General features: G+C 50.2%; 2 protein-coding genes across 3 annotated transcripts in view; one reads left to right on the top strand and one right to left on the bottom strand.

Moving 5' to 3' along the window:
* CMTM3 (CKLF-like MARVEL transmembrane domain containing 3) overlaps positions 1-7,756 on the top strand; it is an 8,980-nt gene extending 1,224 nt beyond the window's left edge. For both annotated transcript variants that reach the window (XM_010851089.1, XM_010851088.1), the window contains exons 3-6: positions 2,979-3,134; positions 4,090-4,185; positions 4,578-4,698; positions 6,608-7,756. In XM_010851089.1, the coding sequence (XP_010849391.1) occupies positions 2,979-3,134; positions 4,090-4,185; positions 4,578-4,698; positions 6,608-6,636 (402 nt within the window). In that variant the 3' untranslated portion in view covers positions 6,637-7,756. The remainder of the gene's footprint in view (positions 1-2,978; positions 3,135-4,089; positions 4,186-4,577; positions 4,699-6,607) is intronic.
* Positions 7,757-8,339: 583 nt separating this feature from the next.
* Positions 8,340-26,143, bottom strand: CMTM4 (CKLF-like MARVEL transmembrane domain containing 4). The gene is made up of 4 exons (XM_010851128.1): positions 26,057-26,143; positions 24,788-24,964; positions 16,919-17,017; positions 8,340-15,873 (listed from the first exon to the last, which is right to left on the bottom strand). Exons 1-4 carry the CDS (start codon positions 26,141-26,143, stop codon positions 15,709-15,711), a joined length of 528 nt encoding a protein of 175 aa, XP_010849430.1. The 3' UTR covers positions 8,340-15,708.
* Between the last annotated feature and the right edge of the window lie 932 nt (positions 26,144-27,075).

Here is a 27,075-nt window from a genome sequence, read left to right as displayed (position 1 = left end):
GGCGGCTGGGGGTGATGACTTCATCCCCCTCTTCCCCGCCCTCTCTGGGATCCAGCCCCAGCCGTCCCACCCCCTCTGAGCTCCTTCCTTCCCGCACCCCCACCCACGCCCATCAGCCCTTTGTCTTCGGGACACTGAAAATCCCTCGCACTGTCGGCCTGTGGGGTTGGGGGTTGGAGCTGGGCCTCCGTGGAGGAGAGGGAAGGGAGGGAAGACGCCTAGTGGGGAGGCGGGATGAGACAGAAGCACTTGTTACTTGAATCTCCAGCAATTTGATAACCCCTGTCATTATTCCCACTTTGCAGACGGGAAAGCTGAGGCCCCAGCGTCTAGGGGATTTGACCCGGATCAGTTGCAGGTCAGGTGACAGCATGGTTGAGAACAGCAGGGATCAGAGGGAGGACTCTGTCCCCACCTCTCTTTTGGGCTCCCAGGGGGCAGATTGCAGGCGTCGGTCCTATCACCTCCTCCTGCCTCTGGGGTCAGCTCAGAGGTCACAAGGCCAGCACCTGTCCAACTCCCCACATGAGGCACCCGGATCCCGGACTCAGCTCACACTGCTCGGAGTCACCTCCTGGTTGGCCACTTTGCAGACTGATAGGAGCCACATTTGTGGAGAGAAGCCTTGAGTCCAAGGCCCACTGAGGGGACCCCAAACACACCCAACTCAAGCCCTCCTCATGGGTGGAGGAGGGGTGGGCAGAGCATAGAGGAGGCCCTTGGCAAAACTGGGCACCAAGATCCTAGGTCCAGGTGGATGAAGAGGGGAGGAAGGGTGGATGAGGGATGGGCACTGAAGAGGCAAGGGGAGCCAGTTGAGATCACTCCTGCATCCTCAGGTCACCTCTGGCTGCCCCCAGGCCCAAGCAAGTGGGAGGCTGACATGGGCAGGAAGAGGGAGGAAGTTGCCACCAGGGATCCGGGGAATGAGGAACAGAATCAAAAGGGGGATCCCCAGGATCAGGCTCTGCGGGTAGGGGAAAGGAAAATGAGGGCCACAGATAACAGCCTTTGGCACAGGAAGTAGAGGATAGGGTTGGGCCAGAGTCCCGTGGCCTTGTCTTCTTGGGAGGCTCCAGCAGCCTCTCAGCACATCTCTGTGCCTTAGTTTCCCATCTGTTCAAGCTGGGCTCAGCTACCTCCGTTGTCATGTTCAGAGCAGACACCTGTGCTCTGCAGCTCATTCGTCTGAAGTCACCATGGTGCGCCCTGAGGGGCATCTGGGTGTCATCCCTCCCGAGCCCCCCAGCCCCGCTCTGAGCTACTCAGCTATGGACGTGCTCAAACCCAGCCAGAGTGACCGAAACCAGAACGGAAAAGGGCCAGCAACCATGGAGCAGGATTGCTTAAGAACACATGTGGAGTCAGCCAGACCAGAGTTCAAATGCTGATGCCCTTTTATTAGCTGTATGACACTGAGCAAGCCACTTCATCTCTCTTAACCTCACTCTTCTCATCTGCAAAGTGGGCTGTGAACAGCACTGGGTGCATGGGTGGTGGTGAGGAGCTCTCACAAACCTCGTCAGACCCTGGCCTGTGAACAGCCCATCAACCCCATCTGCCCTTCCCAGTGCACCCTATGCAGAACTAACCGGGCGTTGGCATCCTCCCACATCAGTTGCCAAGTTGCAGAAAACATTTCATTCTCAATCAGTTCCTCATGACACCTTGCGCCTCCTTTCACAAAGGCTGGACCAGTGACACAGCAGGGCATGCAGCGGCAGTGTCACCACGCCCTCTCCCTCTGGATGTTTTTCCTTATTATGAAAATTTGAAAATATACAGCAAAAACATATGCCCACCAATTATACAGTTGCCTTACTTGCTACTTACTTTCTCTCAAATCTCTTGGCAACCTGGCTGACTCTTTGTGACCCCGTGACTATATATAGTCCATGGCATTCTCTAGGCCAGAATACTGGAGTGGGTAGCCGTTACCTTCTCCAGGGGATCTTCCCAAAGTAGAGATCAAATCCAGATCTCCCACATTGCAGGCAAATTCTTTACCAGCTGAACCACAAGGGAAGCCCAAGAATACTCTAATGGGTAGCCTATCCATCCCTTCTCCAGCAGATCCTCCTGACCCAGGAATCGAACTGGGGTCTCCTGCATTTCAGGTGGATTCTTTACCAACTGAGCTATCAGGGAAGCCCCTCTCACATATCTCTCTGTCCATCAATTCATTTTCTTAACTTTTTTATAATTTATTTTTGGTTGCACTGGGTGGGCTTTCTCTAGTTGTGGCGAGCAGAGGCTACTCTTCATTGCGGTGCATGGGCTTCTTATTGTAGTTTTGCTTGTTGCTGGAGCACAGGCTCTTGGTGTATGAGCACACACAGGCTCAGTTGCTCCTTGACATGTGGAGTGTTCCTGGACCAGGGATCGAACCAGTGTCCCCTGCATTGGCAGGCAGATTCTTATCCACTGTACCACCAGGGGAGTCCAATCCGTTTTATTTTTGGTGCATCCAAAGTAAATTGCAGACATTGGTACATTTCAACTCTTGAATACTTCAGCAGGCATATTATTTACTAAAGTGCCAGATTTGTGTCCTGTTTTTCATGTAAATTCTTCATTCATTGAAAAGCACAGATCTTGGGTTTGGGGTGTAATTTTCTGAAACTGGCTCTTGCTTAGTTGACTGCCTTTGAGAGGGCGTAGGTTTGATTCTCCCTTGTGGAGCACCATCTGGGTTGGATGGATTCTGCCAGAGAGCCTCAGGGGTGGGTGGTGGGGAGGTAGCCTTCTGGGGGACTGGATGCTGTGAGAGGCTGGGGCTTCCTCATTGGGTCCTGGCAGGGAGCTAGCCTGAGCCTGGGTGCAGGGCCATGCCCAGAGGCACTGGGGGCAGCACCGTGTGGGTTCTAATCCTGTGACTGGAGAACTGGGTAGGTCACTCCATGCTGGAGCCACCTCTCTTCCTGCCTGCAGGGTGGGGCTGTGCACAGGCCCTGACCTCTCCCTCCCTCACCTCCCAGGGTCTCTCGTTCATCATCTTCGTCTGCTATGTGGCGTCCTCAGCATCTGCCTTCCTCACGGCGCCCCTGCTGGAGTTCCTGCTGGCCCTCTGCTTCCTCTTTGCTGATGCCATGCAGCTGAATGACAAGTGGCAGGGCCTGTGCTGGCCCATGATGGTGAGGGCTGGGGCCCCAGGAGGAAGAGGTTGGCTGGCCCTCACCCTCCCTTCAAGTCACTGGAGGCTGTTTGCAGCTAGTTGGAACCTGGTGGGAAGGCCTGGCCTCGGGTGATCCAGGCCTCACAATGCAGCAGCCAGGGGACCCAGAGCAGGTTGCCCACCTCCTGGGCCTCCAGGGTCCTTCTGTGAGGCTGTGAACCCAGATGGCATTCTCACCCTTGGCCATCAGGTGGCGCTGGTGCTCCCAGCTGGGCCTTTTGGAATGAGCCTCAGCCGCAGGAATTCTAGCCATTTCCATATAGGGTAGGGCGGGTTAACTGAGGACTTGAAGGGCTCTCCCAGATCTCAGCCATCTGGCAACTCATTTTATCACCTGGGAAGGCCCAGAAACCCACCCTGGACTTTGCTGTGTGAAATGAGTCAGAAGGGACAGCAAAGGTACACTTGAAACACTTGAACCCTGGTCTCCAGCTTTCTGCCCTGTCCCCATTTTAGGGATCAGTAGGTGCAAACCGTGGTACATAAATGGATCTGCCACAAGCATGTGGCAAAGCAAGACCAGTGACCAGATCTCGCTGTTGGAGAGCCAGAGGGAGCCGGTGACAAGGTTTCCACCAGATGGGCCTGGCCACAGGGTGGGCTGCAGCCTGGTCCGTACCCTGTTGTCCACCTGTCAGAGGATGGCAGGCAGGAGGCACCTGGACAGGGCAGGAGTAGAGATTGGAGGAGGACCAGGGCGTGCAGGTGGGGCCTGGAAGGGGGAGTGCGTGGAGGCTGGTCTGGGGGCCCCGCCTATGTCCCGGATCTGACAGTGGGATTCCGGCCCTGTCCTTGGCACACACTGCCCTTCTGAGCCCCTCTCCCCTGCCTCAGCTCCCTGTGGACACCTTCCCATGCTGTGTGCCCCACACCAGGGAGCTCACAGCCATGTGACTGCACCCCTGTCTCCCCAGGATTTCCTCCGCTGTGTCACAGCAGCCCTCATCTACTTTGCCATCTCCATCACAGCCGTGGCCAAATACCCAGATGGGGCTTCCAAAGCAGCCGGGGTGAGTTGCTCCCCAACCTCTGGGAAGGAGGGGTGCCCCACTCACGTTCACCTCACTCCTAAGTGGGTACCCCTCCTAGCTCCTTGGGCACAGTCTGCTTCTGCTGAGGTACCTTGGCCTTTCATCGTGGATCTCAGCAACGCCACAGTCCTCTGGTTGAAGACTGACTCTGCCCAGAATTTGGAAAGGCTGTTGGCCAAACCAAATGAACAGCTCGATTGCCTATCTGTCATTAATGGGAGAGGGTCTGTGCCTGCCATTCTGAGCTGCTTATCCAAGCAAATGAAGACAAGCTATGGGGACGGGTCGGCAGCTGCCCTGGGTGGCCTTCCCCTTCTCAGGCTCCCTGTTCCTGCTGACATGTGCCATCCGCCCTGCCCCTGTCTCCACAGGTGTTTGGCTTCTTTGCCACCATCGTGTTTGCCATTGATTTCTACCTGATCTTTAACGATGTAGCCAAATTCCTCAAACAAGAGGACTCCGCACAGGAGACCACAGCTGACAAGGCAGAAGGTGGGTGGCCACCTGTGGGCTCCACCAGAGAACCGGGCCCGTCACCTGGGATGGTCACTGCGGGGACCCTGCCCTCCCTTGCGGGCTCTTGGCTGGTTTAAGGCTGGAGTAAGAGCATTTCCTCTCTCCCCACGGGCAGGAAGTGTGTTCACAGCCTGGTTCTAGTATCTCTTCGTGTGGCACTGATGATAAAACTGCTCCCCTCCGGGGAACACACGGTTCTCTGGGGCTTCAGCCTTTCCAGGAAGGGCACGCTGAGGGCACGCCTGGCACCTCCTCGCCTCACGAGACCACTCCTGGGCGCTGTCCACTGGGCTGCAGAGCAGCCACTGGTCCCAGAGTAGCCCCCCGTCTCCAGTCGTGCCTGCCCCCCAGCTTAAAGACCAGCAAGCCAAGCTCTTATCCACAGTCCCAGGCAAATACAGGGCAGCTCAGGCTTGTTTTATCCAAGGATGGATATTTTTTATATCCAGGGAAAAGTGCCACAGACTTTCTGGCCTCCTCCAGCCGTCCTTCAGCTCAGAATGGCTGTTGTGCCATTACCTGACTGAAAAAGAAAGGAAAAGCCTGCAAGCTGGATGGCTGGTTTTTCCATCCATGACAGCAGCCATATCAACATGTCACATCCTTGGGGTGCATATGTGCAGCACAGGGGGGCCCTTGAGGGACATGCCCAGAGGGACCAAGCCAATTTGGAGCTTGTGATCTCTCAGAGCTTCCTCAGCCACAGCCTGGGGCTTTCCTGCCCAGGGAGGCCATCAGAGGAGACAGAGGTCCCTGCCCAGAGGGGCGGGACCTGGAGGGGCAGTGGAGGCTCCAACACAGAAATGCAGGGAAGCCCAGGAGCTGACCTGGGTTGGAGGGCCCAAGCTGTTTACCTGCCTGTCCCTCTCCAAACCCCCAAGCAGGCTTTAAATGGACAGACAGATGTCAGCTCCCTGCAAGTGAGTAAATCGGATGTTTGGCTCAGCACAACTCCTCCCCCCAAGTCCGGTGTCCCCGATCCCTCCCAGGCCTTCTGTCAGCATCTGTTGACCCAAACACCTGCTGAGGCTGCCGTGTGCTGGGCCCTAGGGGTGTGCAGATGGGCAGGCTAACTACCTGCCCTCAGGGAGTTGAGGGGGCAGGAATCAGGCCCAGAGACAGTGGTGGTGTACACGCACGGCGTCAACAGGGAGCAGGAGGAACCCGAGTTGACGTCAACTACAACAGCAAAACGAGGGCTCACAGAGGTGGAGATGAAGCAGCTGAGGGAGTGCCCATCCTACAGGCCAGCTCGGAGGCTGTGGAGGCGACCCTAGAGCTGGGTTTTGATAGATTTGTAGGAGTGTGCAGGCAAAATAAACGGGGCAGGGGGAGTGAGGACAACAGATTGTAAAGAGCAGGCGCCCCCGTCCAGGTGAGGTGTTTCTGGAACAGGTGGCCATGCCCTGTGAGGATCAGCAGTGACCCAGGGCTGGATAGAGACAAGGGGGGCTTTTGCGGGGCTTCTTTACACTGAGGGCCTGCTGTCCCCAGGCAGGTGACATTGAAACTCCTGGGGCAGGGGAGACTGAAATGGCTAAAAACAAGCTCCCTGCTTTTCCAGTGTGTTTTAGTTTCTCAGACTACAGCCAGCCCCACTGCAGGCTGGGGGGCGGGGCAGATAGACAAGCCTGCCACCTGCAGGGAAAACAGCCAGGCAGATTTGGGAGGGCCTGGGGCCCCAGAGGAAGGGGCATCTGGGTTCCCCGCTTCCCTTCTGCTGCAGCCTAGAGGGTATCAGGCACTCGTAGTCCCCACACCAAGCGGACACCACCATCAGCTGTTGTGGCCTGAGCCCAGGGCTGACAGCACCTCCCCGGAGTCGGCTCTCAGGTACCACTGGCCCCAGAGCTCTTGCCAAGCGTCCTCTCTGCTTTCCTTTCAGAAGAGGATTCCGACTCTGACTCCGACTGAAGACCTGCCCTGCCTTGGCACCTGAGCCACGCAGGCCTCCGCTCCCGCACTTGACCAGGCCGGCCAGAGTGTGGCCAGGGAAGCCTGTGGGGAGGGAGGCTGTGATTTCTCGAGCAGCAGTGGGAGCTGCTGACACAGCAGGCCTCCTTACAGCCCCAAGCAACATTCCTGAGCCCCCGAGCCCCCGTATACACAATGGCAGCCCTTGGCTTAGCACTGTCCAGCCTCTCTGCTGTGAGGGCATTGTGAATATTCCGCCCCTTCTCATTTCTGCCCCAGGACCTTAAGCCCTTTAACCTCTCTGCCAAAAATAAGCACGGGGGCAGAGCAGATGGAGCCTTGTTACCCCATCACGGGGGGCCCTTCATGCCTTGGCGAGTGTCAGGGAAAGAAGCAAGATAAAGACTGCCACAGGGCCAAGCCCTGGGCCCCGGTGGTTTCCTTCTGTGGCTGGGGCCCCTGCTCATGCCAGGCACTTTGTCAATAATGATCCTTCCAAAAATTCTTTTGTTCAAGGAGCACCAGTTCCCTCTTCATTCTTGAAGCAGGGAGAAAACTAGCCTTTACCCTGTGACCTAGGAGAGAGTAGGTCCCATTGCCCACCTCGCACTTTTGGAGAGCAGGACCATGACTTCAGGTGACCTGCCTATTCTGGGTGTACGACTGTTTCAAAGCAAAGCTCGTAGACTAGCTTACCAGGTCCAAAAGATTGAGGGCTCCAAGTAACAAGTGGCAGCGACAGCGCGCGGGGCAGCTGGGCAGGCCCAGCCCAACCCTCTCTTTCCTGGGGCCGTCAGCAGGTGAGCGGCTCCCAGGCCCTCAGGACAATACTTCTGGACACCTGACCCACATGAGGGGTGAGACGTGCCTTCTGTGTTCACCTAAGGACCTTATGCTGTGCATATATCTTCAATAGGATTTTGTTACTTTATGTTTTTTTTTGTTTTTTTTTAACACAAAAGCAGCTTCTTCAATGGCATTTCCTGTGACCCAAGAGACCTTGTGAATGAGCCAGAGTTCTGGACCCATGATTTGGGCATTTGTAGTCTTTTCTTCTTCTCTTGCATGTGAATCTCCTATCCTGAAAAAAGCCATCATGGATTAAACCAGACTGACTTCCTGCTTGGAGTGTGTGTGTTTGATAAAAACCTTACACACCAGAGCAACGCCGTCAGGTGAGAGGCATCAGCACGGAGTGGTCCCACGCCCCACGTGGGTCCTGCATCTGCAGGTTACAGCAGCGATGCCCGTGCGCTTGCTCCCCGCCAGGCATCTTCATGTGGGCTCTTTACTCCTCACATGCTCCTCTTGTAGTCAGGAATCTGACGGAAGGTTCGGTGACTTGCTCAGGTCTCCACGAGAGGCCTGGGGGTCTCAGCTTCTCACATCAAGCTAACAATCCCGCAGTGAGTCAGTGTCTTGGCCCAGGTGATGGGAAAGATCAAGGCACTCTGCCCCAGCTTTTCGCACAATATGTAACGTGTTCTGAAAACACGTATGAAAGTAGAACCTGCAAGAGCCGATGGGCTGCTGGGAGTGGCTCCACCTTGCCAGCCCTGGCCAAGCCACCGGTCAACAGCAATACCGAAGTATCCTCACCCCCACTATGGCTGTTTGGCCCCCAGCTCACAAGCCTGTTTTAGGATCCGGGCCACAGCCTTTAAGGGGTGGGAGCAAGGCAGAGTGAAGAAAGAGACGATAACTGTTTTTACACGTCCGTTTATTAAACAAGAACTCCTTCATGACAATTCAATATTTATTAGCGATTAGTGTTGAGAAAATTATTTCCCTCTACATACAAAAATACAGATTTGAACACTATGAAAACAATCAGGACAAGTACCGTGAAAAAATTGGTCCTTCAAAAGAAATAAAGGGGGAAAACTGAGGGCAGTGTGAGGCTTTGTAGGCTGTCAGGAATAAACCAACAGGAGCGAAGGCTCTGGGGCCCCCCAAACCACTCTGAATGGATGGTCACATCTGGGCTGGTGGGAGCTGAGTGGTGCCCACACCAGCCTCAGAAGCCAGGACGGGAGCTCAGACTGCCCAATAGCATAAACAAGTTCGCTGAACACACATCACCCCAGCTCACCCCACAGCTGCATCTACACTGTTAAAGGAAATAGACTTTTAAGAAGCAAAGTGTAGTAGTTATTAAATTAACATTGCCCCTCCCCCAAGTGCCACTGGGCCAAGTACCAGAGTAGTCACATGGGAATTATCAGCCATCTCACTCGTCTTCCTTTGTTAGAAAATAACTCTGTCTGACCCTTCAAAGCGGAAAAAAAAAATTTTTTTTTAATGTTTCAATAAATCCATGCCTTCATTTTAAATGGACTCAGCTAGTTTCCTCAAGATTTCTCTTGACCAGACATAACTCAGTCCTGCAGGGGCGGGAAAGCGAAAGGTCATCTGTGTCTTCACCAAGCTCATCACAGCACAGAATCTAGTATGTTTGGGCCGGAAACCAGAAAGGGCCGTCTAACCTATCCAGGGCATCCATGAACCAGAGATCCGAGTGGAAGATGAACCTGAGACCAGCAGAGTCCCCACTCCCACTCCTGCCCCAGGACGTCTTACACGGGCAGAGGCAAGCTGGTGGCCATGGAGGAGGATGGCCTGAGCGAATCTGGAAGACAGGCAGCAACCGGGAAAGGGCTTGTCACCGTTTCAGACCCAAAGAAGGGAACTCAGAGCACCGAGAATGTTCTGTTCTTATGGAACCACTTTCCTCTTACCATCTGAGGTGAGCAGTGGCTGTTCAGAAGTAGCAAGTGGGTAAAAAAATGCCAAATACAGTTATACTGATTAATAACTATTTCACAGAAATATACTCTTACTCTCAGACTGTTTAAGTAAGTGGAAACAAGGTGTTGGGGAGAAAGCAGCAGAGAAGAGACAAGGGAGAGCTGAGGGGTTGGATTTCTTTTTTTCTTTTTAAAAATACATAGTGAAGTTTTAAAGGGAAAACGACCAAACCTCAAAACTAGCATTGCTGAAAGCAATATTAAAAGGACACAATCTAAAATCATGCTACAAAAATAGTGTTATCTTGTTGAACCAAATGTGCATCTTTTTCAATTCCATGATTGACGGGAGTGTTTATGTGACTGACACGGAAGGCACCAAGGTGAAGTGATTATTATTTGTCTTAGAATATCCAAAGACACAACTACCTACTTTGGGAAAAGGAAAAAGTATAGTCATACTTGTAATAAATAGCTAACTGTCTTTGCCATGGGTTCCTAAACCCTTACAAATTTCAACATATACAAATAGTTTCGCCCCCTAGCGTTCTCTTATTGCTTAGGAGAAGCATTGGTTTTATCCCCGTACGTCAGTTTCATCATGAGGCAGGGTTTGAAAACTCATTTTTAAACAGGTTACGGAGTGACAGAGCTGGGAGCAGGTGAGGCCTTGGGCCTGGGCCAGTCCTGGGGGGATGAGGGCGGTGCACAGGCGTCCCACCCTTGAGCTCCCCCAGGAGACCAGTCAGTTTTCCCTCCAAGCCCGGAGTAGCTGCCTTCCTCACATCTGCAGAGAGGAGAGCAAAGTCCTGAAACTTGGGAAATCAATTCTGGAAAAGGCAGGAAAGCAAAATGGGCCGCAGAGGGAAGCAGCCAGACGCAGCCCTGCCTGCCTGGGCACGAGGCCCCCACGCTGTCCTCGCTTCCTGACCATTCCTTCGGGTGGCTGTCTTGATACAAGGGGCGCTTCCAACTGGGTTTCAGCAGCATCCTCCCAAGATGACTCAAATTGGATAGTTTCAGATTATTACTGAATCCCGTACAAACCCTCGTCAAATCAGTTGTGTCACGCGTTCTCTCTTCTGAGGCGCAATGGTGAAAAGAAGCTTCGGGCCTCACCCTAATCCTGCCAGCAAAGCTGATTAAGGTCATTTGAGACAAGGTCCTACTCTAAATGAAAGTTCTGATGTAGCTCACTAGAGTCCAGGCTATTAACCCCTTCTTGAAGGCTCTCGGCCCTGTGTAGAACGCATTCCAAAGGAGACACGACACACCAGGGTGTCCAGATAGCAAGTACCCAGACTGAAGTCTTGGAATAAAAACTAGACAACAAATTAACCCTGTGAAAAAGACACATGATTCAAGGATCCATAAATGAAACTTTAGGCAAATTGCCACTGATTTAGACTCAGCGGGCTGGCGGGTAATTTTTTTTAATGTTTATAGAATAATAAAAACAAGAAAGGAAAAAATAAATCCCTAAGGCTGAGAAATTACATCCAAATGAAATGAGAATATAATCTAAACCAAAGAAGGGAGTTTCAAGCCTGTAAGTATATAAATGCCATTTACTGGTGTGAAGAAAAGCTAAACAAACATTAAACTTTGAGAAAAAAATTCTTCTAGGTCTAACAGATATTGAGGGCAGAAATGGTTTCTAAATAAAAGAAATGTAAAGAGCCACAAAGATTTCCAATTACCTTCTCAACCAGTTACGATTTCAGCTATATCTGCTGAGGGGAGAAGAAATGAAGATTTTACAAAGAGCCAGGAAGGTTTACACGGCTGGAGGCAGGCGGTGTCGGGTCTGCGTCCTCTCTGAGGGGCCCCCAGATCAGAATGTGAGTCACCTGTCCACACCTGTGAGTTCCCAAACTCACACAAAGAGCCCAGCAGCGCCCAGGCACACTGGTCCCCACATTCGGCTCCCACTCTCAAGTGGGTTCCGGAATACAAGACTCTGCTTTTCCAAAGAGGACAGGAGGTAGTTAACCAAGCACAGCCGGGGTGGGTAACCATGCCCAGCGCTCTAGACAGGCCCTCAGCAGATGGTCTGGGCCTGCTCCCCACTCCTCTCACCTCCCAGACCCGCCCCTGCTCCCTCATCAGCTGTCACTGAGCTGGTCCTGGGAGTGGGTGCTAATGAAGAGAGCCCCTGGGTTCTGCACACTTCACCAGGAGCTAGAAACGTGTCTGGAGACCTCACTCGCTAATGGCAGTCACTAGAGCAGGAAGCCATTTTTTACGTGGTTGGGACAGTCAATTTAGAAGCAGCCCTCAGCTGAGTAGTTTTCGCCTTTTGCTATCTGCTTAGTGTCATGTTTTCCTGTAAAACACATGTGCAGAAAATGACTATCAGGCCTTGGCACAAAGACTTCATGGCTGCTTTGTCTGGAACATGGGTGGCACACCGGGACCCACTTACATCGCCACTGCCTCCCAGAATCCCTAAAGTGGCCACGTGTTGTCTCCACACTCTGTCAGGGCAGATTCTAAGAACAGCCCACTGAAAATCCTGCAGAGCCCGAGATTAGGGACTTGGTCCACCTCTTAAACACATGGAGAAGTGAGGGGTTCCTTCCCAAACAGCACAGGTGAGTCTATGAGAAAAGGTGAGCTTGGGCCACACACACATGACATATGGAGGGGGTATTCAAGGGTCATTTGCTGCAAGCAGGAATTCACATACATGTGCAGACCAGAGTTAGTGCTTTATCTCCTCAGAGACCGCCTGTGGCTCAACCCAAGACTGAGTCACTCAGAAAGCCTCAAAGAAAGGCGAATGAAACTGCAAACTTTAAAAGACTAGGAATGTTTTCAACTGAGTCACAAAGCTCTCTCAAGAAGCCTCTGACATGGGGTGGGGTCAGACGCACTCCATGGCTGCCCACAGGAAGGAGCCTTTAGCCAAGGGACAGTGATGGTGCCCAAAGGGTAGGGGGTAACATCCACCTCCCAGAGCCAAGCCCCAGAACCAGACTGGGTCCCCACTTCCCTGCGGCCAGCCTGGGCTCCGTCCACTTTGGCACTTTGGTTCAAGCTGCCAAGGAAGACATGGATATTGGGACTGGGCAGGCGTCAACATTCTTGCCTTTCTGTGGGCAAAGGTTGTCTCTCTTGAATGACTTGCTGCAGAGTGAGAATCTGTTTCCTTTACTTCAAATAGAACTTCTGCTGTGAGGTTTTAATCTGTAACTGCCTGTGCCTTCCCCGGCTTTATATAGAGCTGACGAGTATCTTTAGGCTCTCGTGACTGGAATCTCTCTGTATGAAAGGGGTAAGGCACCCCACCCCCCTGCCATTTCTTCGGCAACGTGAAGGGAGGGTAAAGGAGAATCAGAGAAAAGAAAAAATACCACATCAACTGGATCGATGCCAGGATAAACTTTCTCTGAAGACGTCAGTGTTTGCATCCATCTAAAACCACCAGAGGTTCCACCAAATGCTTGAGGGTTTCAACCATCCAGTATCCAGGAACAAATTCAAACGTATACAAGTTGGGCATCAACTGTGAATGCCAACATCATGCCACCAGAAAATTAAAAAACACTAAGGTTGCCTCAGTCTTAAAAATTCCCCAAACCAAACTGACACTGGTCCATATTACAACTATTAAATGCAAAAATAAGCTTATTTCAATTTGCAAAAAAAAAAAAAGCCCTTTTAAGCCTCCCCAAATCTAGATTGTCTTGTTCGTACACAGAAATAACATAAAGAAAATGCGAGTGTCTTTCCATTCACACTAGACAACCATATTCCTTCCTTCCTTCCTTCTCACCACGTGACAAGACTTATGACTCTACAGTCCACCAGTCAGCATATCTGGTCACTTTCGGCTATACTGGGAGCTAATTAAATATAAAGAAATATATTTACAAAAACCATGGGAGAGCCTCATGGCACAAAGGACATTAAATAGTTACAGGGACATAAATAATTCCAAGATTCTAACACTAAGATGTAAATTAATTCCTAAGTGGCCTATGGCACAAGGTGTCATCACCTTTTATCATGTCAGCGTGTACAACTTCAGTGGGCTTCAGAACCGTTCCTTGCAGCTGACAGCACATCCTCAGGATACCAACAGACTCCTTTCAGCCAGATGATAACCGGTTTTATTGAAGTGACCTGGAAAAACTTGGGCAACAACCCTCGCCTGAAGAGTCTTCTTTTTTCCAATCTCACTTCAAAGGCAGCTTTTTATTGAGGCCCAGTAACATGAATCCCAGAAGGAGATTTCTGATAAAGTTCAGGGTGGTCCTTCCAAGTGGGCCCCATTTGATGCAAGGCTGAGTCTTTGTAACCCTGTTTTTAAATGGAATTCTCAGAGGGCAATAAGCCCCATTTTGACAAAGCATATACACTCTACAAATGCAAAATAAATATATAAAATGAACAGATAAAATCCAGATGTCATAATCTCCTCAAAAGTCACTACACATAATAGGTATGAGGTTTGTGAAGCCTGGTTTGTACTGCCTCACAACATCCATGGGAAGAGGGCTCAGTCAGACCGCCGTGACCAGGCCTGGCTGCCCTAGGTGGGGACAGTGGGAGGTCAGTTACCCCCAGACAAGCTGGGTCTCTGACCAGACCAGGGGCTTGAACAGGTGGCCTGGATCACGGCCCCAGAAAGGAACTTCAGCAGAACTTGAGTTGTATAGGATGTTCAGTTCAGGGAGCCCTAACCCCGACCCTTCAGAGATGGCCAGTACCATTTCCTGCAGGGTCCCCAGCCAAGCAGTGCTACCTGACGAAGCCACCCGTGCAGGAAATTGCACGCCGCTCTGCTCTGCAGAAGGCAATGCCAGCCTGTGCAGGGCTGGACATTTCTCACACAGGCTCTGCTCCCCGAGACCCCCTCTCTCATGACACTGCCCGCTGCTGAAGCTGTAAGCGCTCACTAGCACAAGATCTGGGACTCTCCTCATTAATGCAAAATCTTCCCACCAGCAGTGAGCATTCTTTTCCTTGGTGAGGGCGAAACACAAAATATTGGAGCTAGAGTGAGGTTTGTAAACATTAAGGACAGTTCAAAGAGTGAAAACCCGACATGTAAAAACAAATTTTCCGTAAGAGAAACAATTAGTCTCCAACAGAAAAAAACAAAAAACTACAGCATCGCAGGGGCCTGTGTAACTTAGTCACCACAATAATCTTCACTTTACCAAGAATTCATACAAAACCTTACGGAACTAGAATGTTCCCCGACAGCCTCCAAGATCGACGTTCATAGTTATGACCCTGAGGTACAGGGTCGTCACCCTCCGAAACATCAGTGAAAGGGGGTGTCATGGTGCAGATTCAAGTAGTTTTCAAATCCTAGACGGAGCCACTCAGAATTTACTCTAGAACTCTTCTCAGGCGTTTGAAAATCAGCACATACCCTCGAGACAGAGGCGTGTCCCCACCTGTGGTCCGTGAGGCCAGCAAATGGGCAAGGGTCTGGACTGGTGGGACAGACTGTGTTTCTCCTGTGGCTTTTATCTGGGAAGGTAAGATGACAGAAAATCTGCAGTCCAGCCTCGGCGTATTCAGGGAAGGTAGGAAACTGGAAAACAAGATGGTCCTCGTATTCTTGGAGGAGCCTCTGGGATTCAGGAAGATGATTCCAGGGACGTCTCAGCAGGGTAGGAAACAGATGGTGACCTCCTGATGCGCAGCAGTGCCCTGGAGCCCAGCCAAGAGGGTGCCAGCCTCCCCCAGAGCCAGCAAAGCACCCAGCGGGCACACCTGCCGCCGAGACCCTTGGTGTCACAGCTGGCTGTCCATGCTCGTGCTGGGGTCCCGGTGCCCCCAGGCATGGAAAACAATGGGGAGAGGGGCATCCTGGCAGCGAGACTAAAGTGCATTCAGGGCCTCTATGGGGGTTGCCCAGAAAGCACTGCTGACCCACCACTCCAACCATAAAGTTTCACTCCTTGATACTTGTTTTTTCCCCTCCAACAGCCCCCATTTAATCCAGAGTCCTGACTCATCACGAATACACATGAGGGGGTGGCTCAGAGTCAGCCGCGAAGCCTGTGCTCAGGAACAGTGAAGTGGACACGGCGGCCGGCGAGGACAGTGGCTCCCATGGCCACCAAGCCAGAGGATGGGGGAGGCAGGCCCCTCCCACCGCCTCTGTGTGAAAGGCTGGGCACCGGGTCCCCCACCTCCTGCACCCACCATCAGGGCTGCCGTGAAAACCCTTGCCCAGAATGAACTGTTACCAAGGAGGACAAAATTCAACTTAGTCACATGATAATCTGATGTGATGAGGGAAAGAAAAACTTGATTGAAAGTACGGGCAGGAGGACCAGAGGGGAGAAGACTCAGCGCGCCCTCACGTGTCCAGGCGCTGGATCTCAGGCCGACTGTCCACATCTCTGGACTCAGTACGGGCGCGGATGTAGTCATTGGCGCTCTGCTGCCGGAGGCTGACCCTCCACTTCTGCACGGCCAGGAATGTGTTCACCGCATAGGCCGCTGTTGCCAAGAAGCCGAATATCTACAAGACACAAGCCGGGTTAGTCCGCAGGGCCCCTGGGCACTTACAGTGAGCGAGGTGCATTAGCCTCTCCTGGCTATAACCCCAACACCCAGACCCCACTACATGTCCAGCTGTCAGACCCTAGCCAAGTTCATAGTCATGTGACCCACAAAAAGGCAGCCTCAGGACTCTTTCGAAGTATTCTGGATCTACAAGGAAAAAGAGATCATAGAAGGGCCTCTCTTACAGACCTTCATGACACTGGTCCCTGGGAGAAATACCATGTAGACAAAACACCATATAGATGAAAAATCAGGGTCTCAAGTGTGACCCCAAATCAAGCCACAAGGCCCAGCATTCCATATCTTAGCCCCCAGCCCTACTGCCTCTCATGTGGGCAGCTCTGGTGGGCAGCTTGAGAGTGAGAAGTGGTGGTGTTTTAATGATTAGCTAACGACCGATGAACCTATTGAGTGATACCTTGGAGAGCTCATAGTTTAGTATTCTCAATAAACCTTAAATCCTCTCAGTTATAAAAGTGCTGCATATTCTTTGTAAATACCGAACAATAAAGAAACGCAGAGCACAGAGAGAGACAGTCTTACCTTACCTGGTCCCATCCTCTGCCCCCACCCCCCACTGTGCTGACTGCCATGTGGTGTCCAGACTGCATCTTCTTCATGAACACCCCACACTGGCAGGCAAGGCCCTTAAAAGCAACAGCCCTTTCAGACATCCAGGGCTCCGCTGGGCAGAGACTGAAGCAGAGGTGCTCAAGACAGAGTGTGCATCTGAGAGCTAGTTAAAACACACTGCCAAGTTGGCAGCTCTGGGGAAGGCTGAGAACGCTATCTCCAACAAACTCCGGGATGATGCTGCCGTTCCAGGGACCACACTTTAAGAACCACAGCACTGAAGGGACCGGGGCCTCCGCTGGCCCAGTGACATCATTAGCAAAGGAGAAGCTGAAGGAGAAGCAATAGGACACAAGCCCAGGGGACAGAGCAGCAAGGCACAGAAAGTGTATGAACCAGCCTTGTTTTGACCTTTTGAGTTCACTTACCACGGCAGCAATTTCTGCTCCGGTTTTGTGATTTAAAGCAGCCAGTACGATCGAAGCAATAAAGAAAAAGAAAGTGCTGAGTCCAGTGTTGACCAAATCCTAAAGAATAAGATAAAGTCACTTGAAAAGGATCTTTGCAGGTTTTATCTGAAAAAACCACTGAAGAACTTTTGACATAAAAAGCACAATCCCCAGCCTCTCTGATGGCTCCTTGTTTTTGTTTCGGTGGCCCAGGGGTATTGATCACACAGATGAAGGCAAAGCGGATGCTATTAATCCTATTTAATTAAATAGTTAATGATGTTGCTTGATAAACCACCACAGAAAAATCCACATTTTAACCAAACACATCATGTTACCATTTCTTTCTTTCTTCTTTTTTGACCTTGCCTCAAGGCATGTGGGATCATTTTCCCTGACAAGGTATTGAACCCAGGCCCCCTGCAGAGGAAGCTCAGAGCCTTAACCACTGGACCACCAAGGAAGTCACCATGTTAAATGACCATTTCTTAATGACCTATTATAGAAACCAAACCGCTAGCTAACCCACAAGGACACACTCACTAATTACCAGGTAGAGTTCTAGTGTCTTCTTTTCAAAACACGTTCAAATCCTCTTATGGACAAGAATAGACTTAAACTAGTGAAACCCCTTCATGCATTTGTGACATATAAAGAATGAGAACACTCTTTATGGAGAACACACTTAGCCAGGCCGCGCACACTTCTCTTCCTCGTGCATGGTCTTTCAAGTCTCCATGATGCTAAAGCCTAGAGGATTTTCCCCTAAGCTCCTTGCAAAGCAAATCAGGTTACAAATACAACGCTTCAAAGATTTAGCTCCTGTCTTACTTGTCTAGGGGAATACAGCACAGTGATTCATATAAACACCCAGACGAGGGTCCTAACCACTCACAACTGTGGACGGGTCCCTTTGCCTCTCGTGTCATATGTGGGCACAGCCCCGCACCCCTCTGGAGTGGTTTCAAGGACTGGGTGGAACAGCGTACATGAAAAGCCACGCATGTGCCTAGCCCACACATAGGGTTCCCTGCGCGTTTATTGTTACTGCTGGTATTTCCACTTGTGCATTAGGCCCCCACAGCCTGGGTCATACCAAAGCACCTCTATGCTCTCTACAGGGAAAGAGAAACCAGGCAAAACCCTACACTGCTTAGGTGCCAGCTCGACTGTATCATCAACACCAGGTGGGTCCTGCCGGCTGGCCTGGCTCTGGGGGCCATCTCCTCCTTAAACATGGCAACATTCACCTCCTAACAGCTGAGCCCTGCAGCAGCTCCTGCCTCACTCCTGGCCAGCGCCTCCGCCCCTGCTCATGGACAGCAGCAAAGTACAACTACAAACTCTACCCAGAGAGGTCTACCAGCAGGGCAGCTTTCAGTGGTGACCAGCGTGAAGCCAGGACAAATGTTTCACGAAGTTAAACCTGGACGTGTTCAGTTACACCCAACTCTGGGTAAGGAGCTGCAGGAATAAAGACAACTATAGTTTCTAAACCAAAGGCTACTCAGAAATAGGAGGAAATATTTTATGATAAAATGCTGAGATTTTGAAGAGGTTCATGTGTCTACAGCTACACCACCCTGAACATGCCCAGTCTCCTCTGAAGACGTGCATGTTATTTGTCTATGAATTCCACATTTGGAAATCCTCTTAAATAGCATACTTTTAAAATCATCTTAAATAGCATACTAGTTGCAAAAAGGCCTAAGCATAAGGATGTTCATCATGTTATTTAAAATAGCAAAAAACTGAAGATAAAATACTTAAGAATCAAAGACTTGTTAAGTAAAATGGTATTTCCAATTGGAACAGTATGCAGTCATTAAAACTAATGATATAGTTATATTTAACATGGAAGACACTCAAGATAGTTCAAATGGGAAAGCTTGACTTTAATGGTTCCATTTTTTGGCGTTCACATATCACAACATACATCTACCTGTGAAAGACAGTCTAGGGAATTCTAGAGTATTACACCCCTGTATTAAGTGGTTACCCCTGCACGGCTGCTATCACATATGATTTTAATAACAGCTTTATTGAGATATAATTCACCACAATTTAATTTTAGAACATTTTTAGCACTTCCAAAACAAACCTCATACTCATTAGCAGTTAATTCTTCATCCCTTCCCTTAATCCTAGACAACTACCAATTAGTTTTCTGTCTTTAAGGATTTGCCTATCCTGGACATTTCATATAAATAAGAAACTTCTTTAAAAGAAAAAAGTCCAGGGACTTCCCTGGTGGTCCAGTGGTTAACAAGCCATCTCCCAATGCAGGGGATTTGGGTTCAATCCTTGGTGTAGGAACTAACATCCCATATGCTGTGGGGCAACTAAGCTCCATGCACCACAACTGCTGAGCCTATACCACAACTAGAGAAAGTCCTCACACTGCCACGAAGACTCAGTGCAACCAAAAATTTAAAAAAAAAAAAAAAAAAATCCAACTTTCAGCTGCTCCTGAAAAGTTGTTCTTGAAAGTCCCGTGAAGTAACACAACTGGCTGGGACTCAGTAGGAGAGCAACCTCTGGGTCTCACGGACCGCCGGCCCCTCTCCTCACTTGCCCATTTCCATCACGTACCCAGCCCCACAGGGCCCTGAGTCCCAGAGAGTGGGCCACCCTACAATGCGCCCCACCCCTCCATACTCTGCCCAGCAAGCGCCTATTCATCCCTTGAGGCTCAACTGGAATCTGGCATTTCCTCTGAACTTCCCCAATTGACCTGCTCCAGGCCCCCTCCCCTGAGGAATCCACTGTGTTCTCCCAGACCTCACACAAAACTGCATCCCACACAGCACACAGAAGAGCAGCTAGCATCTACCCTGTGCTTGCTTTCAGTTCCCAAAGCCTGGCCCCAGACAGGTGTTCACCACCACTGCTTAATAACCATAGGGCTCTGTGACTGGCTGAAGTCAGATCTACACAGGAATGAGAGAGGAGGTTTACAGCCATTCAGCCCATACTGTGCCTTGACGGCCCCAGTACCATGAGATTGACCATAGTGCTGATGACAGAGTGATAGAGACAGAGGAAAGGGACAGGGTAGGTCATTAAACAGCTGATCCCACTAAGGGATTGTAAGTAAAAAAAAATATGGGAGACCCCTGTAAGTTATGGAAAGGTGACATTTCAAAGTAAAGACCCTCATTGTACTGAGACCTGAAATAACATTTCCACAGTGCCATGACCATCTTGGCTTAATTAGGTAGGGACAAAAAAACTCCCTCACTCAACCTGGAGGAGGAGCTGATGATGGAGGCATGACATCTACTAAAAAAAAAAAAAAATGAGGAAAAAGAAGTGGTCTTTTTCCCCTCTCCTTTTTCTTTGATTATAAAACTGTAGCCCTCTCACTCAGCTGCTTATAAGCCTCACAAGCATCCTGTTCTAATAAATCACTTCTTATCTATCACTTTGGACATAAAGGACGGGAACTCCTCTGTGGAATGGTTTAGTCACTAAGTTGTGTCCAACTCCTGCGATCCCATGGACTGTAGCCCACCAGGCTCCTCTGTCCATGGGATTCTCCAGCCAATAATACTGGAGTGGGTTGCCATTTCCTTCTCCAGGGGATCTTCTCAACCCAGGGATCGAACCCACGTCTCCTGCACTGCAGGCAGATTCTTTACCTTCTGAGCTACCAGTGAACCCCCTTTGGAGCCCCATGAATTATGGTTTCAGGGGCCGCTACCATCTATAGAGAGCCTCCTGTGCCAACCATACAACTCCCAGTGTCTCACTGAGTCCTAACCTAATTAGGATCCAAGACACCTCTAATAAAGGGCCTTGAGGAAGTTGAGTTCTAGAAAAGATGAGTTTGCCATAATGAAAAATATATATTTGGTCTTTGTCCCAGATTCCTCAACATTTCCTGAGTGCCCTCAGTTGCCCTTTAACCTGTGCGGTCTGCATGAACTCCAGGAGTTAGTGTCAGAACTAAACTGAATTGCTGAATACCCAAGAGAACCCCCATGGACAGAGGAGCCTGGTGGGCTACTGTCCATGGGGTCAAAAGAGTCAGACACAACTGAGCGACTAAGCACAGCACAGTTGGTCTTACAGAATCACTCAGTGTGGAAAAACTACACAGATTTGGTGTAGGGGGGAAAAAAAACAACTATATATTTGGTGTCAAAAGTGGTGTCCGAAAACACCACACAATGAGTCACAGCAAAGCCTCAGGACTCTGCAGGTGGCTCCTCTGGGTGACTCCAGACTGCTCTCAACTCACCACAGCACCCAGCCTGGGTTCTCAGGTCAGGAAACACCTGTCCTGACCTGAGGACAGCAGAGGCCACAAAGGCCATCGAAGAAGGAACACAAAGAGGAAGAAGAAAAAGAGACCGTGGTATCATCAGAGGCAAGAGGAGAGAGTAGGCCACGAGAGAGACTGAGGGCGTACTCCAGGGCTGAAACCATTGCTGGGGGCGGTGGGACTGGGAAGTAAGCAGAGGATCCAGGAGCACAGTGATCCCCCAGTGATCCCGACCAGAGGATTTTCAAGGACGGAGCGTCGGGGGAGTGGATGGTGGAGGGAAAAAGTAGTCCCCGTGTTTGGAAGAGACACGTGGGAGGCTTGTAGGGTGTTGACACTGTCCGAACTCTTGACCCAGGGGTCTGGCTACGTAGTCTTTATCATTCTTCACTAAACTGTACTTTGACTTCTACAGATTTCTCTGAATATGCTGTATTTGACAATAAAAGCTGAGAAAAGAGAGATCAGGAAGTAGGAAAGTAGAGCAGACATGTGCAGACCTCCCTCCTCTACAAAGTTTGACTGAGCTTCCAGGGCTGGAGGGCTCTGACTGCCAGCTACGGGGAGTGGGAGACCCTGGTGGTCAGTGGTAGGGAGACCCTGGTGGTCAGTGGTAGGAAAAGGATGAAAGGATGGAGGGACAGGGTGGGAGAGGAGGCCAGGGGCACCACCTAGTCATCTGCCCTAGCCAACACCATCCTAAGGAAAAGAGGGATGTTAACTTTCCAGCAAAAAAGATACATTTTGATACAACCCCAAACACGTGGTCACCAACCAGTGGAAAGACTCACCATTAAAATAGAAAAACTAAGTATTTAAGAAAGCTTGCCAAATAGGTATTTCTGGAGATAAAGGCCTGAACGAATTAATTAGAACCTGAAGTCTTTTTTGTTGTTATGGTGATCTGGGGTCAGGGGTCCTTTTAAAATTAACTGTTTATTTTTTTATTTATTATTTTGGCCACACCACACAGCTTGTGGGATCTTAGTTCCTCAACCAGGGATTGAATCCGGACCCACAGCAGTGAAAGTGCAGAGTCCTACCCAGTGGACTGCCAGGGAATTCCTGGCGATTCTTTCTTAAAAAAAAAATGGAAGTATGATTGATTTACAATATTAGTTTCAGGTGTACAGCAGAGTGATTCAGTATTTTTGCAGATTCTACTCCCTTAGAAGTTACTGTCGGAGAAGGCAATGGCACCTCACTCCACTACTCTTGCCTGGAAAATCCCATGGACAGAGGAGCCTGGTAGGCTGCAGTCCATGGGGTCGCTAAGAGTCGGACACGACTGAGTGACTTCACTTGCACTTTTCACTTTCATGCATTGGAGAAGGAAATGGCAACCCACTCCAGTGTTCTTGCCTGGAGAATCCCAGGGACGGGGGAGCCTGGTGGGCTGCCGTCTATGGGGTCGCACAGAGTTAGACACGACTGAAGCGACTTAGCAGTAGCAGCAGCAGAAGTTATTGTAAGAAAATGGCTATAACTGCCTATATTATACAATACAGTGAGATATGAAGTCTTCTAACAAATTTATGGCTGTCAAATAAGTAGGTAAGACAGAATTCAGGGTGTGAAGTCAAAGCTGGTGAAGTCTACAGGGGAATGACGTGGCTGACAGACACCAATGGCCTCTGACTCACAGTAAAGTTACTATTTCTCATACTGGCAGCAGCGCCCACGGGTTTGGAGCCTTTGTACACACTTGTCTCATTTCATTCTTAAAACAACCCTGCAAGAAAAACGCTATCATCTCCACTTGGGGGCTCTAAGTGACTTGCCCAGAGTCATATACAGCTCTTAAGAGCCACCTTGGACTTGAATACAGACAGGGTGGCCTGACTCAAAGCCCCGGGGTCTTAACCATCTTAGTAGCTGCTTCTTTGTCAAACAGGATCTCTGGCGTGGTTTTATTCACAGCCCAGCCCAGCGCCTCCCTCAAAGGTATTTATTTTGGCCTTAGACACTCTAGCGGAGTGTCTAAGAAGGCAATGGCAACCTACTCCAGTACTCTTGCCTGGAAAATGCCATGGGCAGAGGAACCTGGTAGGCTGCAGTCCATGGGGTCGCTAAGAGTCGGACACGACTGAGTGACTTCACTTTCACTTTTCACTTGCACGCATTGGCGAAGGAAATGGCAACCCACTCCAGTGTTCCTTGCCTGGAGAATCCCAGGGACGGGGGAGCCTGGTGGGCTGCTGTCTATGGGGTAGCACAGAGTCAGACATGACTGAAGCAACTTAGCAGCAGCAGCAGCAGTAGACACTCTAGGGGTCTGGGTTTCCAATGTACCTTGCCCCATGACGATGACCTTGACCCCACGGAGCCTGCATGCTGTTTGGGGGAGGTTTGCGAGGTACTCTTGCACTGCCTGTTCATTACAGTCAATTTAGATCACAACACTGGAAGCATTTTCTTTAACATAGACTTTATCTTAAAAAGAGCTGAGACACTAAAACCTGTCACCACAAACTGTGATGAAATGCCTCCAGTAAATCTTGAGGTTTTAGAGCTTATTTCTTCCTTTTCAATGTCAGGATGAAACCAACTTTTCAATGGACAACTTTTCTAGCCGAGTTCTCCTTTTATTTTTCTTCCTAAAAGGGTCTGAACGACGCAGACGGCACTCTGTCAGGAAGAAGGTCACCTCTTGGCTCCCCACTGGAACACCATGGGAGTGGCCCGACCAGGCAAGATGGCCAGCCAGGCTGCCTCCTTCTGGTTCCAGCGCTCCAGGCCACGCTCTCCAGTGCTGCGCGCACCAGCGCTGGCCAGCAGCAGAGGAGCCCATGTGAGCGCAAGCGGGCTCAGAGCCCCTCCCCCGAAACCCAAGGCCCTGACAGGGCCTGCCCGTGTCTCCCGAACTGGCTCTCTTTGAGTTCCTGCACGTGCTTATTTGCAAAGAAATATCAAGAAAACAAAGTGTTGTTAAGTTCACTCTTCCGCTTGGCAAAGCAGGGACAAGTAACACAAGTCCAGGAAAGGGGGCCTGGGAGTGACCAGCCTTGAGCTTCCCGTGCGGATCAGAGAGTAAGGCTGTCAGAGTTAAGAGCCCCAAACCATGGAAAGCAAAGGACACATTTCCTTAAGACTCGCTGATCAACCCAGCAAACCCTCTGGGACCGCCCAGCTGCTTTGAATTTAATAGTAATAATATTCCTAGGTTTCACAAGTTAATGGCAATTTCATTCATATTTTCAGCTCTTCCTGAATCAGTACTTTTGCAAATGGCTTTCAGGTCCAGTGTGAAAATATGCAAATGTATTCATTCCATGCTCTCTTTCCCATTTTCTGTAAGTATTAACATTACCAATCGTCTCAAAGGATCCCCAAATTGAAATGACATCTTTAAAGAAGTCAGAATAATCGTTATGTTTCTGTCATTAGTGAAGGTCCCATTAATTCTGCAGTCATGTTATTCAACCCAGGATGGAAATTTAAAATTTCACAGTTGCGTTACAAGGGAATACTTATGTATCAAAATGAACCAGAACCAAACATGCCATGGAATGATTCTGATTTTCCTGGGTGCCGTGGAGCACTCGATCCTTTCCTAGTCAGAGAACATGACTTTTACTCACCGTCAGGTTCCAGTTGATCTGGGGAATTCTCATGTGAAGGTTGAGACTGAACAGAATCAGCAAGACTCCGGTCACCACAAACGCACTGCAGCTCACAAACTCAAAAAAGTAGAGGCCTTCACACGGGGAGCATTCCATGATGGTCTCTATGCAGATGAATGCGATCAGGGCCAAGATCTGGGAAGAAAATTGCAAACACACATGTACATGTATGGTTAGCACACATCTGTGGACACACGTGCCTGCCGCCTTTTAATAAAACTCACCCGCCACCACCACACAACAACCACGGGGTTTTCCCCTGGGGATGGCAGTATCACGGACAGGAATGTGACCTGATCCAGTTCTTAAGTAAGAATAGGTACAGGGGCCTTGATGAAAGGATCAAATTCCACATGTGAACAACCACGGCCCCACAGGAGGCCAACACCAGGCTGGTGCGTGCAGCCCCCCGTGAGGAAGCAGAGAGGGGCAGGCTCACAGTGTTTTTAGTCCTGCCTCTGCCACCAGTAAGTGGACACCACCTATGCGCATTTCTCACTTACAGTCTCTATCAGGGTGATGTCAAACATTAACAGGGCAGGATGCTGGTGGTGTCCGTGTTAAGATATTTGCAACTACCCTTCTGGTTCAGCTGATGTCACACAGGCTGACTGAGACTTGTGTGAGGTCTGACTATGAGGCTGACTGAGACAGCTTTAGAAGGACTTGTATAACCCCTCCATGTAGAAGTCCTACCCAAAAATAAGGCCCACCTAATTAAATCATAAGGTATGAAAGGAGAATTCGGCGGCAGAGGATGAGATGGTTGTATAGCATCACCAACTCAATGGACATGAGTTTGAGCAAACTCTGGGAGATAGTGAGGGACAGGGAGGACTGGAATGCTGTAGTCCACGGGGTCACAAAAAGTTGGACATGACCTGGCGCCCGAACAACAACTACAATTAATTTATGGGCCATGCTTTATAAAATGTTTATCATTGGAGGGACTTCCCTGGTGGTCCAGCGGTTAAGAATCCACCTTGCAATGCTGGGGACGAGGGTTCAATCCTTGGTTGGGGAACTAAGATGCCATTTGCTGCAGAGCAATTAAGCCTGAGCAGCACAACTAGAGAGTCGAGGTGCCTGAATGAGAATCCACATGATGCAACTAAGACCGTCTGTGCCACAACTAAGACTCACACCACTAAATGAATGAATGATTCTACCTTGCAATGTGGGGGATGCAAGCTCATCCCCTGGTCGGGGAACTAAGACCCCACGTACCTTGCAGCAACTAAGCCCGAGCGCCACAACTTGAGAGCCCAAATGCTGCAACGAAAGATCTTGTATGTTGCCACAAAGATCCTGCATGCCCCAGCTAAGACCTGATGCAGCCAAATAAATAATTTTTTTTTTAAGTTTATCATTGGATTTGATCATGAAGAGACAGCCTGGGAAGCTTATAAAAACATTTAAAATCTACCAACGTTAGAAACACTTTCTTTCTGAAGGACCAAAGTAACACTAGCAATATGTCCTAAGAGATCAGAGATCGTGAAGGCAAATAGGTGTCAATGAAAATCACAGGTCAACTTTTAAAGCAAGATTTTGGGAACAGGAGGGGGCCCAGAGACTGAGTTTAATGGCCCTGTGATCAAGGAAAAGTCAGGTGGTCTTACACCTAAAACCAGACCAGTCTTGGGCTCCTGGCCTGTACCCTACTTCTGTAACCCAGCTCCTCACCACCTAGCACCTGTCAAACCTATGCCAGAGCTTCCAGGCTGACATCCACCTCCGAGGTAGAGGAAGAATGGGCCAGCAGCTCTGTGGTCCCAGGTCTGTCCTCAAGACGAGCAACATCAGCATCACCAGGGAGCTTGTTATAGATGAAAACGCAGAATCTCTGCCTCCCCTCCTTGACCCCCCGAGTCAGAATCTGCTTTTTGACAAGATCCCCAGATGACTGAAGTGTGGGGAGAACACAAGGCCCAGGCTACTCTGGAGGCCTTCTTTTCCTCCAGGGGTCCCACTCATGCTTTGATCAGCTTACCTCCTCCCCCTGCCCTCCCTGATGTCACTTCTTCTCCCCGCCAGACATGACTGATCCCACCCTCCCCAGGAAAGCTTGGTCTGCGGTTGCATCCCATCTTTTATACCTGCCACTACGCATCTCTCTGCCTCCTGAGCTCTCGGATGGCAGGGGCCAGTCCACCTCCCTTCACTCCCAAGGCACCAAGCACACGAATCTGCACAAAGCAGGTAAATGGGGGCTCAGGGAGCCTCTACAAACCCACCCCAACAAT

The sequence above is a fragment of the Bison bison genome, unplaced genomic scaffold (genome assembly GCF_000754665.1).
Source record: "Bison bison bison isolate TAMUID 2011002044 unplaced genomic scaffold, Bison_UMD1.0 scf7180017864297, whole genome shotgun sequence".
Lineage (NCBI taxonomy): Eukaryota > Metazoa > Chordata > Mammalia > Artiodactyla > Bovidae > Bison > Bison bison.
This window is presented reverse-complemented; position numbering and strand designations above follow the sequence as displayed.

What these genes read in the sequence shown, in the direction of transcription:
- CMTM4 (XM_010851128.1), bottom strand. Translation starts at nt 26,143, where the DNA reads ATGCAGGATCTTTGTGGCAACATACAAGATCTTTCGTTGCAGCATTTG. An exon ending in AGATCAACTGGAACCTGACG is followed by an intron (nt 17,018 to 24,787) that starts GTGAGTAAAAGT and finishes CTTATTCTTTAG; the next exon opens with GATTTGGTCAACACTGGACT. An exon ending in GAGCAGAAATTGCTGCCGTG is followed by an intron (nt 15,874 to 16,918) that starts GTAAGTGAACTC and finishes TGTGTCTTGTAG; the next exon opens with ATATTCGGCTTCTTGGCAAC.